At 41.7% G+C, this 18,672-nt stretch overlaps 1 protein-coding gene across 2 annotated transcripts in view; it reads left to right on the forward strand.

Annotated features, from left to right (window-relative positions):
* SLC1A3 (solute carrier family 1 member 3) overlaps nt 1-18,472 on the forward strand; it is an 81,015-nt gene extending 62,543 nt beyond the window's left edge. For both annotated transcript variants that reach the window (XM_060634500.3, XM_060634501.3), the window contains 7 exons: nt 563-767; nt 3,619-3,661; nt 6,850-7,142; nt 9,874-10,107; nt 10,704-10,898; nt 13,822-13,956; nt 16,211-18,472. In XM_060634500.3, coding sequence (XP_060490483.2) covers nt 563-767; nt 3,619-3,661; nt 6,850-7,142; nt 9,874-10,107; nt 10,704-10,898; nt 13,822-13,956; nt 16,211-16,415 — 1,310 coding nt within the window. In that variant the 3' untranslated portion in view covers nt 16,416-18,472. The remainder of the gene's footprint in view (nt 1-562; nt 768-3,618; nt 3,662-6,849; nt 7,143-9,873; nt 10,108-10,703; nt 10,899-13,821; nt 13,957-16,210) is intronic.
* The last annotated feature ends 200 nt before the right edge of the window (nt 18,473-18,672 follow it).

An 18,672-nucleotide genomic window follows, 5' to 3' on the forward strand; every position in this document is an offset into this window, starting at 1 on the left:
CTAAGTTAGTAGGTGATCAGAATAATGGCTTCAATTTTGCATAAAGACATCAAAAAAGAGCTCCCAAGTACTTATATAAAATAATAATTCTTGGAAGAATATTTAGTGCCAGTTAATCCTTGCGAGACACCACAGTGAGTTGAAATATGCTCAAGTTATCCTGCCAGAAAATTGTTCTAAGTAACTCTTCATCTACAGATACACACACGCTACTCGCTATGTACACTCATAGCCTCCCCATCCAGTAATAACGTAGGAGACAATTTAATGTCCCTTTCATATTATTAGAGAGCCATATGAAATCAACTCTTGAGGCAAGAAAAGGGTGATCAGGTGTTTGCTGACACAGCTGATGACTAGCTATTCTATGGCGCTTTTTTTTTTCACCTTTTATGATGCCTTGACTAAAAATGATGCCAAGTTCTCATAACTTATGTAAAATCCCATTGCCGGGTGGAATGAGGGCAGGGGGTTGTAGAAGGAAATACTGTTCCCGTTACCCTCCACTGGAGAATTCCTTGGACTGACTTCCTGAAAATCTCCTTCTGTTTGCCTTCACCAGGAATGGCGGCCCTAGATAGTAAGGCGTCAGGGAAGATGGGAATGCGAGCTGTAGTCTATTACATGACTACGACCATCATTGCCGTGGTGATTGGCATAATCATTGTCATCATCATCCACCCCGGGAAAGGCACAAAGGAAAATATGCACAGAGAAGGCAAAATTGTACAAGTGACAGCTGCAGACGCCTTCCTGGACCTGATCAGGTATGTCCTTGCAAGCCCATCCTTTGGGTATGTTTTGACCACCCAACCCCTCATTTGGGGGAGCTAATCAAACCACAAAACAGGTGTCTAACTGAACCAGCCTTGCTGGGCTTTGCAATGAAGGTCACATCTTTACTTCTTTCTAATAGAAATTAAAGTAAATTTTTATTTTCTGATCTAATGGGAAAGAGGTGAGAAGAACAGAGAGAGGATATAGATTTTGAGTGCCCTGTTTTGAGGATTCACTGATCACTGATCACTCTGTTCTCTGATCACTCGGTTCTCCTTTCAGCTGTGCTGCTTACCTTGGAATATTAATAAGCCTTATCCTACTTTTTTCCAGTTTTGCTGTTTAAGGTTAGCTTGTGTTCAAGTATAGCCTGTGGATTGGACTCTTCTAATTTAGAATTTGTCATCTGTATCATCATCCATTATACACAACAATTTCTGTCCAGAAGGGACTTTAAAGATCATCTGGTCATACTTGTTCTAAGGTTTTCCTTTTATACCATTTATGAAGAAAGGATTTGACAGAGCAGCAAGAAAAAATTAAAGGGTGGCTTCTTTGGCATTGTTTTGTATACAAACCATACACCGATTGCAAATGAGTCTTATCTGATTCTTGAAAGGGACTTGATGGCAGAGTCATCTCACACAGAACTGTGAAGTAAACCAAGGTTTGATCCTGACAACTTCCTGTTTGTTCTCTCTACACACCTTCGCTTGCATCAGTCAGATCCTGGCTGGAAGCATATTGCATATTCAAAAGGATCCCTGAGAGGGCTTTGCAAAGGTACAGACAGGGTTAAGGGAGCCTACAAGGGGTGGTAAGGCACCAGGGGACTGAAGGCAATAGGAAGGTGTTTTGTTGCCACCCCAGCTCTGAGGGGCAAAGAGAGGAATTCAGGAAGAGCTGTGGTCTTGGGAAAAGGCTCTGTGACAAGAATAATAGCTCTAATTTAGAGGGAGAGCACTGCTGCCCAACCTGTCAAAGAGAGAGCTGAAGAATGTGCATATCCACTTCCATGTCCCACTACCCTGTCATCTGTTGGCACATCCCACTGTACAAACCCAAAAGGAAGCCGGAAGGCAAGAGAGCCCACGTGCTACAACCCAAGGGGCCAGACTCCCAGAGTACAGAGCAGGATGGACAGTGGGTCTAGAAAGACAAATGGAAGATACCCCAGCACAGGCCTCTATATTTCCCACCTGCTTGGCATTCCTCCACCATGTAGCCTTCCCAACCTATCCTCCCCAAACCTGGCCCTTTCCTCCCTACTATACAACTTTCTTACAAAGCGACTGGTTTGCCAATCCTAGATGCCTACCCCAAAGGGTCGCCCGTTGATCATCTGAAAGAAAGTCTTCCTAGGCACTTGATTTCACATGCCATCTCAAGGGATGGCTCTGTGTCAGGTAGATGTAGCAGAGATTTGAGCAACAAAGGCTCTCTTCAGCAGCATTTCTGAATTTCTACCATGAATGACTTTGTACCATCTGTTTGAGAGAACAACCCAGCCCCATAGATCCTCTTCTTAAAAGCCCTTTTTAGGAGTTAATCACAAATATCTGAAGGTAAGAAGCCACCCTATATAACATTATTTTATACCAAGTTGTTACCTGATAGCTATGATTTTATTCAGTTCAGAAAATTAATTAAGGCTTTTCACCATTTTTTCACGAACTTTACCATTAGGTAGGTTAGGAGTATTTTATTATATTCTCTTTCTGTATAATTTCTACTCCTTGTTTAAAGAATTGGGATCTTGTCATCCCAATTCTGGTTGATCCATCTGAATGCTGTGTGTTTCTGCCTCTCCTTGCCCGCCCCACTGGTAGGCCTGTGTATGACTAACCTATCCCCACCCAGTCACTTGGCTTGAGCATTTTTCCTGAAATCTCCCGAACCCACATTTCTATCAAGATTTATAAAAACAGACTCACAGAGCATAGATAGGAAGGAAAAGCAAATAGGATGGTCTAGGCAGTAAGAAGAAAGGGACTAGAGTTTTTAACCTTAAAATATGACTTTGATAGCACACAACTGCTGGGATCTCGGGCTCTGCAACTGCCTGGGCCATGTCTCCTCCCACAGTCTTCAACCTTGGAGTCCTAATGACAGTTTAATCCAGTCTCCTCCTCAACAGATAAATCAACTAAAACCTGAATAGGTGCAGTGACTTGGCCAAGGTCACACAGCTGGTTAGAGACTCTCCAGCTAGATTGTTGTCCCTTGAACTCTACCATGAACTCAAACACTGCTCTGAGAAAGTGACAAACTTTGCCACATGTACCACAAGTTTAAGTTTTGTGGGCCGTCTCCCTGTTGGTTACCAAGGAGCCTCAGAAGCTCCAGTAATTCAAAGTAAATATCCCATCCCCCAGAGGGCCTTTGGGAGGACTCTGTAGAGAACAAAATTCCACAGTCTGGCCATGGCATATGATTCAGAACATTCAGTCCCTGGACACATGGCACAAAACCAAAATGGACAGTATTCAATAATACCTCAGTTTACCAGAACATGTGTAGCCAAAGCTGTTTCCATTCTCACTTTGGTTCTTCCTGGGAGCGGGATTTGAAGATACAATGATGAAGTGAAAAATCCCATTGTCTGACAAAAGGACAGAGGAGTTGAATTTGAGATTTCCCTGGAAAATATGAACTACATGGGCCCCACTTAAGGATGACCATATGTCCCATTACAAGACATAAAATCCACCAACACCTTTCTTTTTTTCCCATATGCTACTTAGTTCAATACAATCTTTACCTTAGACACAATGAAAAAGTGTTTAAGAAACAAACTTATTATTTGAGAACTTTTTCAAGTGACCATTATTTTCTTTGCAGGAATATGTTCCCTCCAAATCTGGTGGAAGCCTGCTTTAAACAGGTAAACACTCTATAGCCACTAATTCGCCTTTGAAATTCCTCTTTGGCATACCAAACAGAGTGGGACCTCCTTAACCATTTTGTTTTATTTTTTTTCCATTTCTCTGCAGTAAGAAACACTCTTTTGCCAACCAGATGGAAAGCACTAGGGTTTTCTGGGGGATTTGTAGGGTGTGGGGAGGTCTTACCCTGTACTAAAGGCTTATTAGTTACCAGGTACTAAATGTGTCGCATACGAATAGCTCATCGAGTCTCTGTTAATTGTTAAAAAGGCCAATCAGGAGACTCCCTCCCTCTTCTTGTCCCCACATTCCACACACAAAAGCCCACCAAGCAAACAAATTCTAGTAGAAGATACATTTACAATTTGCTTTAAACATTAGAGAGATTATTCAAGTTTCTGGGTTTAATGTAAAAAGTGAATGGGTTGTTTTTTTTAAAGTCTCCTAAGAGCCTTATGGATTCTATGTGCCAAGCACTAATGTTATATTCAGTCCTCACATGAATATGATGGGTATCATTGTCTTCATTTCATTGATGAGGAAACTCGTCTATGATAATTCAGGATTGTCTAATAGGCACAAGATCTTACAAGTAATAAATGGTAGATCCAGAATCCAAACCTACTGTGCTGACTCCAAATTCTATCCTCTTTCTGCTCCTACATTCTGCTTCCTGGAAAGGTTTGAGACACCTCCCTGGAGGCTATAGTGAGGTCCAGTTTCTTTTCCTTTTCGCCCATATCCAAACAGTTCTTGGCTGTCTGTGTTGTGGATACAAATATACTTTGCTGCTAGGGATTAAAGTTCATTCTAACTTCACCTGAATAAAAAAAGCTTTGTGGCCCAAAACATTAAAAGGAAAACACTTAGACATTCTGGGTTAAATAATAGTTCCAAAACATTTCTCCAGATGGTGTTACTTGACCCTAGTTGTGATTCCCTAACCCTATCTGTAAAACAAACAAAATAAAACCCCAGCCTCGTGGAGGACTAAATTTTACACATACAAGTCACCCTTTGTCCCCCCACTTTTTAAAATTTTTGTTGACTATTTTTAATAGGTAATGTGTGCACACGCTGCAAGATTCAAACAGAATCCTTTCTTTAAAAAAAAGTTTAAGAAGCCCAAATCGAACTTTCTTTATTCAAAACCAACAATAACCATAAATAATAAACCCCTTTCAATCCAACAAGCCAACCCCAGCACCATGGGGCTGACTATTCCAGTTAGTCAGCTGGCACTGGACAACATCAAAAATGCTGATTTCTAGCAGCACCAGGAAAAGTGCAGACTTAAGCAGATTTATTGTATTTGGTTTGGGATTGCATTTACAGGATTTTGAAAGGGAAGCAAAAGTATCTTCCCAGATCTATTTGTCTTAGGCCAGAATGCAAACGAGGTTGCTATTTCTGTAGGCTACAAACTGTGTCTAAGGGGAAAGAGTTGGAGGCTTAGGAAAGGCTAACCAGGATTGGAAATCTACCCTAGACAATCCATAAAATGCATAAGCATCCTGATGAAATAGAGATTTGAGAGTTGACGGGAATAGGACACCAAAAAGGGCCAGTTTCTTTGTTACTTAGAATTACAAGCAGTATCACTGGTTGTTCAGAGATGTGTCCACAGTATTGACAGCTGGCTGTCCTTGTTTGAGAATAGTGGTTTCCTATTGGACAAAAAAGTGTCCCATTCACTCTTGGTAGAGAAATGGCCCAGCACTTCATGTACAGCTGTGAGAACCAGTCAACATCCATACATTATTACTCTCCCTGATCCTTGACTACCATCAACACAAAGGCCAGGAATTCTGCTCTCATTAAAATCATAGATGGATGGGCTTAATTGTTTTATATGGTCACAATCATATGCTCACATCTTCTGTCTGGGGCATCTACGCAGAAGCTATTGGGAAAACACCATATCTTGAATACGAAGAGAAATTCCTTTGTTGACCTGAGAGTTAGGGTGTCATCCTCAGTTATTAATGAAACATCTATTCTTAAGAATAATATTATCAAAAGTGCCTAGAAGACCTTTGTTGGGGAATTTTTAAATTGTTTTAAATTTTGTTAAGTTTTTAAATTAATTCCAGTTTAGTTAACATACAGTGTTTATTAGTTTCAGGTATACAATATAGTGATTCAACAATTCTATACATTATTCAATGCTCATCATGATAAATTCTCTCTTTAATTCCCATCACCTATTTAATCCATCCTCCCACCTACCTCCCCTCTGGTAACCATCAGTTTGTTCTCCATAGTTAAGAGTCTGTCTCTTGGTTTCTCTCTCTCTCTTTTCCCTTTGTTCATTTATTTTGTTTCTTAAATTCCACATATGAATAAAATCATATGGTATTTGTCTTTCTCTGACTGACTTATGTCACCTAGCATTATACCCTCTAGCTCCATCCACGTTGTTGCAAATAGCAAGATTTCATTCTTTTTATGGTTGAGTAATATTCCATTGTATATATGTACCCCGCATCTTCTTTATCCATTCATCAGTAAACTGTTACATGGGCTGCTTTTATAATTTGGCTATTGTAAATAATGCTGCTATAAACATTGGGGTGCATATGGCATTTAAAAATTTTACTATTCAATGAAATCCCCAGCTAAGTCTAGTCCCTAAAGGGTTTTGTTATTGAGCACCATTAGCCAATAGTAGTGTAGTACTTTAAAATTTACAAGATGTTCTCATATATTCTGCTTAATTTGATCACAACAACCCTGTGAGGTAGAACCACCATAGTTCTTTCTGTTTCACAGCTGCAGAACATGAGCTGAAGGATGTTCAGTGATTTGTCCATGATCTCATAGCATGATCCTATAGACAGTAAAGGGACTATTGTGAATGTTTGGATTTATAGTTCTTAAAAGCCCATTATAGTCATTTTATTAGGGTTTCAAAAAAAAACAAACAAACCCCTACTTCAACGTCTTCAGCCAGATACCTCCTTCCTGTTAAGATATGCTTTATATTTGAGTGTGTGTGTGTCTGTCTGTGCTGAGGAACTGGTAGGGGTTCGTCACAGATTAGATGGATAGATGATAGATACCTTCTATAACACTATTCTCTGAATGCAAGGTATTGTATATGATTATAGAAAATTTGGACAACAGAAAAGTTAAAAACAGAAAACAAAAATCACCTTTAATCCCTGTTATGCCTTTTCTTTTAAAGTTTAAAACCAACTATGAGAAGAGAAGCTTTAAAGTGCCCATCCAGTCCAATGAAACACTTGTGAGCGCCGTGATAAACAATGTGTCGGAGGCCATGGAGACTCTTACAAGGATCACAGAGGAGCTGGTCCCAGTTCCAGGGTCTGTGAATGGGGTCAATGCCCTTGGACTAGTTGTCTTCTCCATGTGCTTTGGATTTGTGATTGGAAACATGAAAGAGCAGGGACAAGCCCTGAGAGAGTTCTTTGATTCTCTTAACGAAGCCATCATGAGATTGGTAGCAGTGATAATGTGGTACGTATTTCCATTGGCTACATATGCTGTATCCAGATGCTTATTACCATCAACATGTGTTCTGTACTGAGGAAGATGCCACCAGGCAGGATAGCGAATTGCAACAATTCCACGTGGGTAAACACAAGAAAATCAATGATTTTCTGGGCCTGTAGTGGCCTTGAACCTGTCTGCAAGCCTCTCTTAATAAGTTTGCTTCCTTGTTTTTGAAAGGTGTCTACTTCTTCAGTCCGGTGCTTATGGGATCCCATTCCTCATTCCTTCATTTTATATCTATTTAGTCTATATCTATTCAATATATGTTCATTAAGTGTCTACTATATGCCAAGCATATAATGCCAGGTACTCTGGACATAGCAATGAAGAAAACAGACGAGGATGTCCTAGAGCTTGTATTCTTTTAAGGGACATAGAAAATAAACACACAAATCCACCATGTGCTTTAGTAACAAATACTGTGAAAAAATAAATAAAACAGCAGATTTTCTTTTGTGTGATCTGATATGATAAAAGGCAACTGGGGAAGAAGCATAAAATTTGCCTTGGATGGTTTGGATGGTGCACAAAGGCCTCTGAGGAGGTGACTTTGTTGCTAAGATCTGACTGACTAGGAGAAGCTAGCCATTCAAAGTGCCAGGGGAAGAGCATTCCCAGTGGAGGGAAAAGCAAACACAGAGGCCCCTTGACCTTCAGAAAAAGTGAGATTGCCTCTCCTCCGTTTCAGCCCTAAGAAAGAGACATCAAATGGCAATTTGGTGGATCGCCTGAAGGACTCATGGGAAGCATTATAGAATGCCAATCCACAGTTTATAACAAAACTTCCTTCAAATAAAGTTGAGAGTAGGGTACAAATGAAAACACTAAATCTGCAAAGGAACATTGACCTTGGAAAGTAAATTCTCGCCAGCTGGGAGAGAACCGTTTGATTGGTTTAGGCCTCATGTAGGGGTTACTTTCCCTTTGGCTTTTATTTTTAATCCAGACTCCTTCTTGGCACTGGAGGGATGGAGGCATCCATTTCTAAGAAAAGCCCTCGCCAACATGATTAAAAATATCCTTTGTCTTTATTGCCTCCAAAGCCCAGAGAAATCCATTTTTCAGGAGCTTGTACGAGGTGGATGTGAACTTGGGCACGAAGACTGATCAGAATGTGGTCTCCACAGGAGCCCTTGATTGAAATCCTGGGGCCCCTCCTTTGAAATCCTGGCAGAGCTGAAAGTGGACATTTATCTTCATATTATGAAAATGCCTCCACCTTTCACCTCTTTTATGAAAGAAGCCCATTCAAGGCTGCTGAATGAACCTCACATGTAGCTTTTCTAGCTGTACATTTGCCTGCACATTCAGCCTTGAGTTATTACATTTCTGAAAACAGGTACTCTTATAATTTCCTGGCCTGTGTTTTTAAAGGACGTTTAAAAGAAGCATTGTATTTTTCAACTTGAAATAAGACCTCCACAGTTCCCAGCAGACCCTTCTCCTTCAGGGTGATTGGCCCCTCTGTTTTTGGTAACGTGAGTTTGGGCGGAGTTCACTGCATACATCAAAGGGAGTTGAAAGCAGGGCAGAGGGATCTTGATGCAACAGGGGTTGCTATACATACAAGTTGTTTTGTGTCTCGTTTGTTCATTCTTGCCAGGCTACAGGGGAAGATCACAAATGTCAGTAGCAGTGGGTGGGTGACAATTACTTAACTAGAACATCTGTAACCTGATCGTGGCGGTACCTGCATGCACATTGTTAATTTGAATAGCTTTGGATTGATTATATGGTTGCCTTCGATCTGTGGGAAATGGTACTAGTTTTCCATTGCCACTATAACATGAAATTTACTCAGTAAATTTATTTAAAAGCTGATTTGAAGACTAATACTGAGTGATAGTGTAAGTGGTATGTAATATGGGGAAAAAGTAATAAAAACGGACTTCGATTAAGAGAGATGACTGCAAATCTAAAACACTGAAATGGCATTGTGTGTCTTGCTTTAAGTTGGAACGCAGGCTCTGATGTGGGAAACCCTCCCAAAGTCTGGATATTGGTTCAGTGGATTCTGGCTGTGCAGGGTGAGATGTTCTCTTAGAAAGAGAACAAAAGGCAGGGGGAGTTGGGTGGCATCTGAGGACCACAAAAGTGACTCAGATGAGGTGAAAGGAGAATGATCTAGAAAAAGAGGGGAGAAAAAAAACAAAAAACAAAAAACAATAAAAACCCCACAAAACCTCTGTACCTGTCTTTTATCATAGGCTAAGGAGAAAAAAAAAATTGTGGCCTAGCGAAATTCTGAGAGGAAAGCCTGATTATGCGCTATTTATATTTAAATTTATATTTAAAAAAGAAAAGAAAAGGGACGCCTGGGTGGCTCAGTCATTTGAGCATCCGATTTCAGCTCAGGTCCTGATCTCCTGGTCCGTGAGTTGGAGCCCCACATCCAGCTCCGTGCTGACAGCTCAGAGCCTGGAGCCTGCTTTTGATTCTATGTCTCCCTGTCTCTCTCTCTGCCTCTCCCCCACTCATGCCATGTCTCCCCCCCTTTCTCTCTCTCTCTCTCTCTCTCAAAAATAAATAAATAAATTTTAAAGAAAAGAAGTTCACAGTTTCTGCAAGTTCTAATAGTCTCCTGGGCACAAAAAGCGTGGAAATAACCCTCACGTTTTCTTGTCACGTGGTAGTTTCTTTGGAATAGCTCATTGGAGATCAGGCTTCCGACTGTGCGTATGTTGCTTCTACATAGGTACGCCCCTCTGGGCATCCTCTTCCTGATTGCAGGGAAAATTGTTGAGATGGAAGACATGGGAGTGATTGGGGGGCAGCTTGCCATGTACACGGTGACGGTCATCGTCGGCCTGCTCATTCACGCAGTCATTGTCCTGCCCCTCCTCTACTTCTTGGTAACTCGGAAAAACCCTTGGGTTTTTATTGGAGGGTTGCTGCAGGCACTCATCACAGCTCTAGGAACCTCGTCCAGGTATGTATGGATATATGTGTGGCTTATTCCTATCAAGAAGTGTAGCTCAAACTTAACTTTAATCCAGAACCCTGGAGGGCGGCGGGGGGGGGGGGGGGGGGGGGCAGGGGGTGCGGTTCTGGGTTTTACACTTCCAGGCATATGAATATATGAATTGGCCTTTTCACTCAGGTGCTAATCAGACCTAGTTGGGATTGAGGGAATGGTTGGCTCTCCTTTGGGGAGACAAACATATCAGCTATTCCCTTCCTGCCCACTGTCATCTCTCTCTTCCAGTTGACCTTTGCCTGAGGGAAAGATGGCAGAGTCACTCGGCACAGGCCATGAGGATAGGGGATAATCACAAGTGATGCCTCACAGAAGAACCCAGGAGCAGGAGAGCTGCAAATAACCCAGTGAGGGGACCCACACTGTTGCTAACCCTAATCCCCTATTTTTACAAGTGCTGACTTAGTTCCCTTTAAATTAGGACATGGGAGAGGAAGGAACTCTGTCCAAAGTACCAAACACAGGGTCATGGTCTAAACCATCTGGACGATCAGCTGACACACCTTTTTTTTTTTTTTTTTTTTTTTTTTTTTTTTTACCATTCTCAGTTCTGCTACCCTACCCATCACCTTCAAGTGCTTGGAAGAGAACAATGGTGTGGACAAACGAGTCACCAGATTTGTGCTCCCAGTGGGGGCAACCATTAACATGGATGGGACTGCACTCTATGAGGCTTTGGCTGCCATTTTCATCGCTCAAGTTAACAACTTTGAGCTGAACTTTGGACAGATTATTACAATCAGGTATGAGGAAAGTTCTACACAACATTTGCTTAAGAATGACTCTACATGATGAGACGGTGATCAGGGATTGGATAAAGAAACTTGTTGGAAAGCAGATCATACATAAACCGGAGGTTGGGATTTGTGGCAATAGCTTTACTTTTGATATTTAGATATTTTTTATTAGTTTTTTAAAATTACAGATGTACACATTTATTAATAATGAAATTCTAATAATATAGAAATGTAGATAGTAAGAAGTGTAACTTACCTGCCACTATCACCCCCCCATCTTTCCATAGGTGACCACTGTTAATGTTTGGGGTACAAAAACCATTTCTAGTGCCTAGACACACACACACACACACACACACACTTTTTCGTAATTAATGGAATCATACCATGCATACTGCTTGCCACTGGATTGATTTATTTATCAATGTACCATCGATAAAACATCTAACTCTTATAAAATCTACAGAATACATAGCATGGATATTTCTTTTTTAAAAATGTTAGATTACACTCCAGTTTTAAATAGCATTAAAATGTGTTAGCTTTTACTGACAGTATTAAAAAAAATACACTTGAAAAACTGGATTAACATTTTCTCTTGGGTTAATTTTTAGGCACTATAAAATAGAGGAGAGGCCACATGGACAAATAGATTGAGAATTTTATTTCCGTGGACTATTTTTTAACTATTACATTTGAGGTATCTGGTGAAAGGTAATTTTCCTTTCCACACCTTCCCCTAATTTTTTAGTTTCCTTCTCCAGAGGCAACCACTGTGGCTTGCTAATTTCTTTTATATTCTTCTGGCACTAGCCCATGCATATCCACGTGCATATGTGATTGTAATCCCCCATTTTTACTCATTGACAGTCAGTTATGCACAACAGACCAGTAAGTGACTGCAAGAGAGACTCACAATCCAGATCAGACCCTCCTCTTCAGTGTGTGTGTGTGTGTGTGTGTGTGTGTGTGTGTGCGCGTGCGTGTGTGAATTATCATCAGCAATTTGTTTTGGATATCAAAATAGTTTTTTTCACTTTTCATTATAAAAACTATCTTACAAATGGGAAAGTTGAAATAAAATGATGACAGACATCTACCCAAGTCCAACGATTAACATTTTACTGTTTTTTGCCTCTTTCTCTGCCTTCATTACATTTCACATATACAGAGTCCAACATAGATCTCCTGAGAATAAGAGTCATTTTCTACATAACCACAATAGTAGGAATCTTTAAAATACTTCCAGAATACCCACTATCCAATACCAGTATCCAAATTTCCCCAGTTGCCCCAAAAATATCTTGTGTAGCTTTTTCCCCTAGACCACAATATAATCCATATCTATGGCTTGCATTTGGTTTTCATGTCATTTTAGTCTGTTTTCAATCTCTCAATTCCCCCACCTTTTGTGTGTGTGCACACATATGTCTATTTGGAAATAAGTTATGTTAGACTCCATATATATGTTTTGAGTTACTGGAAAATAATAATAGTTGTAGGATGCGTGATGATTAAAAAATGAGGCCGATCATGGCCAGAAGTGAGTGTCCTGGGGGTTCTGGGAGGCCTGAGCACAGTCTGACCACACTGGGACTGGGAGGTCAGTATCTCAGCTCACCATAACCTATTCTTGGGCATACTCTGGTATACTGGTTGAAAATCCCTGAGTTATAAACAAAGGTTCAGTTGCATGTGGCAGAGTAAAAAAATAATAATAACAATAAGAGTGACTTCAAGACAGAACTGCATTTTTTCCTCATGTGGAACAGCTCTGTTCCACAAAGCCCTCAAGGCTGGTAGTGTTTTACAGTGTAAGGCACTGGGGTGTCGTTTCCATCGTCTCTGGGGTGTCACCCTCATCCAAGTGATCCAGGATGGCTTATCACCACCTCTAAATCTTAGCCACTGGGAAGAGGAGAAGGGCATAGCGTGCAAGGTACTTGGTCACTTTCATCCATATTTCATTGGCCAGAACTTAAGCTCCAAGGGAGGCTGGGAAACGTAGTCTTCATTCTGAACAGCCATTTACCAACTAAATATTCTAGTACCACAGAAGAGGGACAATATGAGGGAACCATATAGTCTCCTCCACAGACATACTGCTTCATTAATTCCACTTTATATCTAGGTAATACTTTACTATTTATAAAACATTTTCCACAGTGTCACATCAGCCTGAATCAAATGGGTATTTAACAGAGTCCTAGACAGGTTGTATGCCTTACAAATCAGGTCTACACTGCCTCCATAAAAAATATTTATAGTCATATAGAACTTTGTTCATAAATCATTTGCTTTTGCATTAATAACTTTGATTTGTTTTTCTGACCACATTAACCTTACAAGTTCAGTAACTTTACAATCCTCTGCTTGGACAGAATTATTGGAAACAAATTGTTATTGTAACTATGCAGTCTTTTAGACCTTGGAAAATATTTTCAGGTATGTGCAAAAGTACATAGCTACCAATTTCTTCATTTAAAAATGGCTGTAGTTGGGGCGCCTGGGTGGCTCGGTCGGTTAAACGTCCGACTTCGGCTCAGGTCATGATCTCACCGTCTGTGAGTTCAAGCCCCACGTCGGGCTCTGTGCTGACAGCTCGGAGCCTGGAGCCTGCTTCAGATTCTGTGACTCCCTCTCTCTCTGACCCTCCCCGTTCATGCTCTGTCTCTCTCTGTCTCAAAAATAAATAAGCGTTAAAAATAAAATAAAATTTAAAAAAAAAAGAACCTCTTCATAAATACTGGTTAACGTTATTGTTAGCTCTGCGGGTTTTTTACACTCTCATCTATCTGAAGGTTTCTAAAGCACGTCCTCTTCTGTTAACTTGGCAAGTCAGACATCGCCGCTGTGCATGGTTTTTCCGGGGCCTATCATTTGGGGAGATGTGTACAAATGTTTTACGTTTGGGGAATTCTTTTAACAGCATCACAGCCACAGCCGCCAGTATCGGGGCAGCTGGGATTCCTCAGGCGGGTCTGGTCACCATGGTCATCGTGCTGACATCCGTGGGCCTGCCCACCGACGACATCACGCTCATCATCGCCGTGGACTGGTTTCTGTGAGTATGCTCTGACTGCCTCCCGGCTTGCTGTTGCAGGGACTCCCTCTGTCTTCCTAAGGAACCTGGCAGCTGGGCACTCCCACCAAAAGGGCTCCAAGAGCAGGGGCAGCTTGGCGTGTAATTGAATTGTCCTCACCGCCTGGTCCCTGCCCTTATCTGGAGGCCAAGTCCCAGACGCCAAGCGCTCTCGCTCCCTTATCAGCCCAGGGGGCACATCTGGCAACTACACTTCTCACTCCATAAAGCCATCCGGCGATTGGGAAACCGGCTGTCTGAAAGCCGACATAAATCAGCAAGGCATTTTCTGAATTGCACAACACGTCCCCGTGGTGGTGAGAACAGAACTACAGGCCCCACACACTGGCTCAGGCCCTTTTCCTTGTGCTTCCCATTCCAATGGCGTAATGCAGCACAGATGTGCACGTCCAAACCCAGCGGGGAGAGGGGCAGCCGTGCAGTGGGAGAACTAGTGAAGCAGAAATGACTTTTGGCTCTGGGAAAAAGGCACCCCCCATCCCCTCAGACCCTAATTTGGGAGGCCCAGCCCTCTTCCATGTTCCCCTCACCCTTCCAGCTGACATATCTGCCTCTTTTCTCTCATAAATTCCCTTTCCGTTGCAAAAACATCTTTTCACAGGCTGCCCAAAGCGAATGCCTAGAAGGACACAGTAGATGCTGGAGTCAACTGTATGTTGTCTTCACTAGAAGGGTCACGAGGAGCTGACGGGTGTGCTCAAGGCATGATAGGTGGGAGCAGGGTAGGCAGTTGAGAGCATGAGTCCCACAGTCACTTGGATCTGTGTTTGCATCCCAGCCCGGTGTGACATTGGGCAACCTCACCAGCCACCCCAGTTTCCGCCTCTGTAAAATGGAGATGATAATGCCATCCACCACCCCCTGGGGTTTCGAGGATTAACTGCAATGATGCACGGAAGGCATTCAGCCCACTGTTGGGCCCACGGTTGGCACTCAACTCCTTGAGGACTTTTATAGTGTAAAACTGTGATTCTCAAAGCTTTTAGCCTCAGGACCCCTTTATACTTAAAAACTACTGAGGACCCCAAAAGTTTTTATCTATATGGATTCTATCAATATTTATCATATTAGGAAAACAGTTTTTTAATTTTTTTATGCTTTTATTTTATTTTTGAGAGAGAGACAGAGTGCGAGTGGAGGAGGGGCGGAGAGAGAGGGAGACATAGAATCCAAAGCAGCCTCCAGACCCTGAGCTGTCCGCACAGAGCCTGACTAGGGGCTTGAAGTCATAGACCATGAGATCATGACCTGAGCTGAAGTTGGATGCTTAACTGACTGAGCCCCCCAGGCGCCCCGAAAACAGACATTTTTAAGTGCTAAATTCATTTAAAGGTTATAATAATAAATTCATTACATCCTAACATAAATAATATTTTTGCAAAAAAATGCCATTTACCAAACTAAAAATTTTGGGAAAAGAATGATACCCTTTTATTTTATTTTTGGAAATCTCCTTAGTGTCTGGCTTAATGCAAGACAGCTGGGGTCTCCTAACTGCTTCTGCATTGAATCTGTTGTGGTATCTTTTGTGTTATGTTGTAGTCTTTACAAAACCCCACTAGGCTTTCATGAAAAAATGAGAACAAAAAAGGGCAAATAACATCTAGCATTATCACGAAAATAGTTTTGGGGCACCTGGGTGGCTCAGTTGGTTAAGCATCTGGGTGGGCTCAGGTCATGATTTCATGGTGGGTGAGTTCGAGCCCCAAATCGGGCTCACTGCTGTCAGCGCAGAGCCTGTTTTCAGATCCTCTGTTCCCCTCTCTCTCTCTGCCCCTCCCTGTTCGTGCTCTCCTCTCTCTCTGTCTCTCTCAAAAATAAATAAACATTAAAAAATAAAATAAAATAGTTTTGACCACAGGCACCCCCAGGGGTCTCTGGATCACACTTTGAGAACTGCGGATATAAAGGAAGGTGAATTGTAGGAAAGAGAGGCAACGAGAAATTTTAAATAAAAGGAGAAAGGGAAGGGTCATTACCCACTGTTAGGACTGGAACTAGTAACTGAAGATTGGTAATCTATATATCCTTATAACTTTTAGTAACTACTATTATAAATATTATGTATATTATGTGATGTTGCAATTGGTGGATACACCAAGCAGAATTTTAAAAAGATGCCTCTAAAGACTTAGCAGCCGGTTCACAATATGAGCTGAGATCACATGATGTTCACAGGAGCCCCGTTTTTCCTCCCCCACACCCACACCCCCAGGGACCGCCTACGCACCACCACCAACGTGCTGGGAGATTCTCTTGGAGCCGGCATTGTGGAGCACTTGTCAAGACACGAACTGAAGAACCGAGACGTAGAAATGGGTAACTCGGTCATCGAAGAGAATGAAATGAAGAAACCCTATCAGCTGATTGCCCAGGAAAGCGAAAGTGAGAAACCCATGGACAGTGAAACCAAGATGTAGACTAACACACAAAATGCTTTCTTGAGCAGCAGGTGTTTGCAAACCATTGTAAAATGTTTCCATCTCGTTACAACTCATTCTGTCCAGTAAGCCCCTTACCTCCCTTGTCCTGCATAATACACTGATAGGATTGGGAAGTATTCATCCAAAAACAAGGGAGGATTTTGCGAGTCGGATCAGATCTTACAAGTTTATGTGGCACATACAAAACTGTAAATGTGGTTCTTTTATAAGGTGGAGAGTCAAACAAATAGTAGGCTAAAACATGCTTTTAAATCAACCTGCAAAGTTTAAAAATCCTTCAGAATACAATTCAGTTTTAGTATCAAAACAAAACAACTTGATAAACCACAATCGGTTATCAAATGGGACAGTAGAAGGGTTTGTTCCCCTTTCTCTGCCGATTTGTGTTTTGATTTTATTAATAGCAAGACAATATGAATACTCACCTAGTGCACCTGTGAGGAGGCACATAAAAGTGAAATTTCCATGTGGCCATGGGCACGTTACATCTCCTCTCTAGGCCTCAGTGTTCTCATCCGTAAAATCAAATGAGTTCCCCAGATGCCTTTATGGTCTCTTCTAGCCCAAACATCCTGTGACATCACGAAGAGCCTCCCCTCTATTTTCCCTTGGAACATCCTGTCCCAAGCAGGTATGATTCCATGGACCATGGGACTTTCAGAAAGGACGTTTACTAGGAATGAACATTTCTAAGTAGGGGACGGATGGCTGTGCGGTTTAACCAGGTCCTGTGGCCAAATATCAGTCATGCAAGTCACCAGGCTGGAGGCCATTTCGGGAGCGGAATTATTCACGAAACTCTGCTCGGTCCTTCCCAGTACGGGAAATAGGCCCTTCTTTCCTATTCTTCCCAAACCGAAGGGACTTCTCTGGGCAGGATGTCTCCCACCACTCCTCAACTGACTATGGACTTTTAGGAAGTAAAATGTAAGACTAGCAACTAGCAGGCATGCTCATAGTCTTACTACGGAACACTAAAGAGCCAGGTAGGAAAGAACGGAGCATGGTTGACGTTACACAGGGGATTTTGAGACACCAAGATTTATAGATGATCTTTAAGGAAGAATTTAAAAGGAGAGGTTCTTTTTTTTTTTTTTTTTTTAACCTGAAACACTTTGTCTCTTCAGTTCAAAATCATCCCCCAAGGAGGTCTGCATATGAAAATATGAGGTCACTTCTTATATATAAAGAAGTCAAATGAATGAGCTCTCTCTCTAATAGAGGTCCGTGAGCTGGGTGGGTGGTCTCTTATTTGAAAAAAGTTTTTGCCTATAATCAGAAGTTCTTAGAATAAGAGCAACAAGATATTTCTTTGTGTAAGAATTCCACTTACCAAGTCATTCAAACCCTTCGGCCGGAGTGGGGTTTGGTTTTATTTTGTTTGTGTCCCTGAGAGAGATGGTAGAAGATGAATCAGTATAAAGACACGGTCAATGGGGTTCCAAGAAAAAAACAGCAGGGGCATTAGTTTCAGGCGAGGCAGCTCCCAGGTTTAGAGGAGATTAATTTTTTACCCCCTAAGGAGTATTCATTCAGTCAAAGACATGAAGTGGGAACTGTCAGACAATACCAGCTGTGTTTGAGTCTCTGACCGAAAATGGTGAAGAATGGGTTTAATTATGCTAACAGACTGGATATCTAGACATACACCCTCTGATATACAGTTAGAGACATTTTTTCTAGAGATTGTGAGCATCACGTGTGTACAAAAGTTAACGTTAGGCTGTGGTGGAATAACCATTTAATGCCGAGGCCTTATTTGGGAGATACACTCTGAAAGTTAATGTATGTGGCTGTCGTCTCACGACACCAGTAGAGCAAAAATTAATCATGTCAAATTAATTCTGTTATGCCGTGTGATCTTTTTTTTTTTTTTAATACTAACCATTTCTTATGGAAAGTAAATCCTCTAGGATGATCCTCTCGCCAGCCCATCACAGGCTCTGCATATAACATGCACCCCGTGTGGACTGAGAAGCATTACTTTGTAGATGTATTTTCAATAAAGAAAAAAAAATAGTTTTACATTATAATTTTGTATGTTGTTATTATTCCCATAAAGTTCCCATTCGTGGAAGTATTGCAGTAGTCTCAGGGCAATGCCGGGAAGGGATCCCCTCCAGATCTCTGTAGATTTTTACTAGGCAAAAGCTTGGGAGGACCAGCTGGGGGAGCCAGTCACAAGAAAATGAGGAAGGACGCCTGCTCTCCCGCCCAAGTCCTAGAACTAGGC

The sequence above is a fragment of the Panthera onca genome, chromosome A1, assembly GCF_046562875.1.
Source record: "Panthera onca isolate mPanOnc1 chromosome A1, mPanOnc1 haplotype 2, whole genome shotgun sequence".
NCBI classification, from domain to species: domain Eukaryota; kingdom Metazoa; phylum Chordata; class Mammalia; order Carnivora; family Felidae; genus Panthera; species Panthera onca.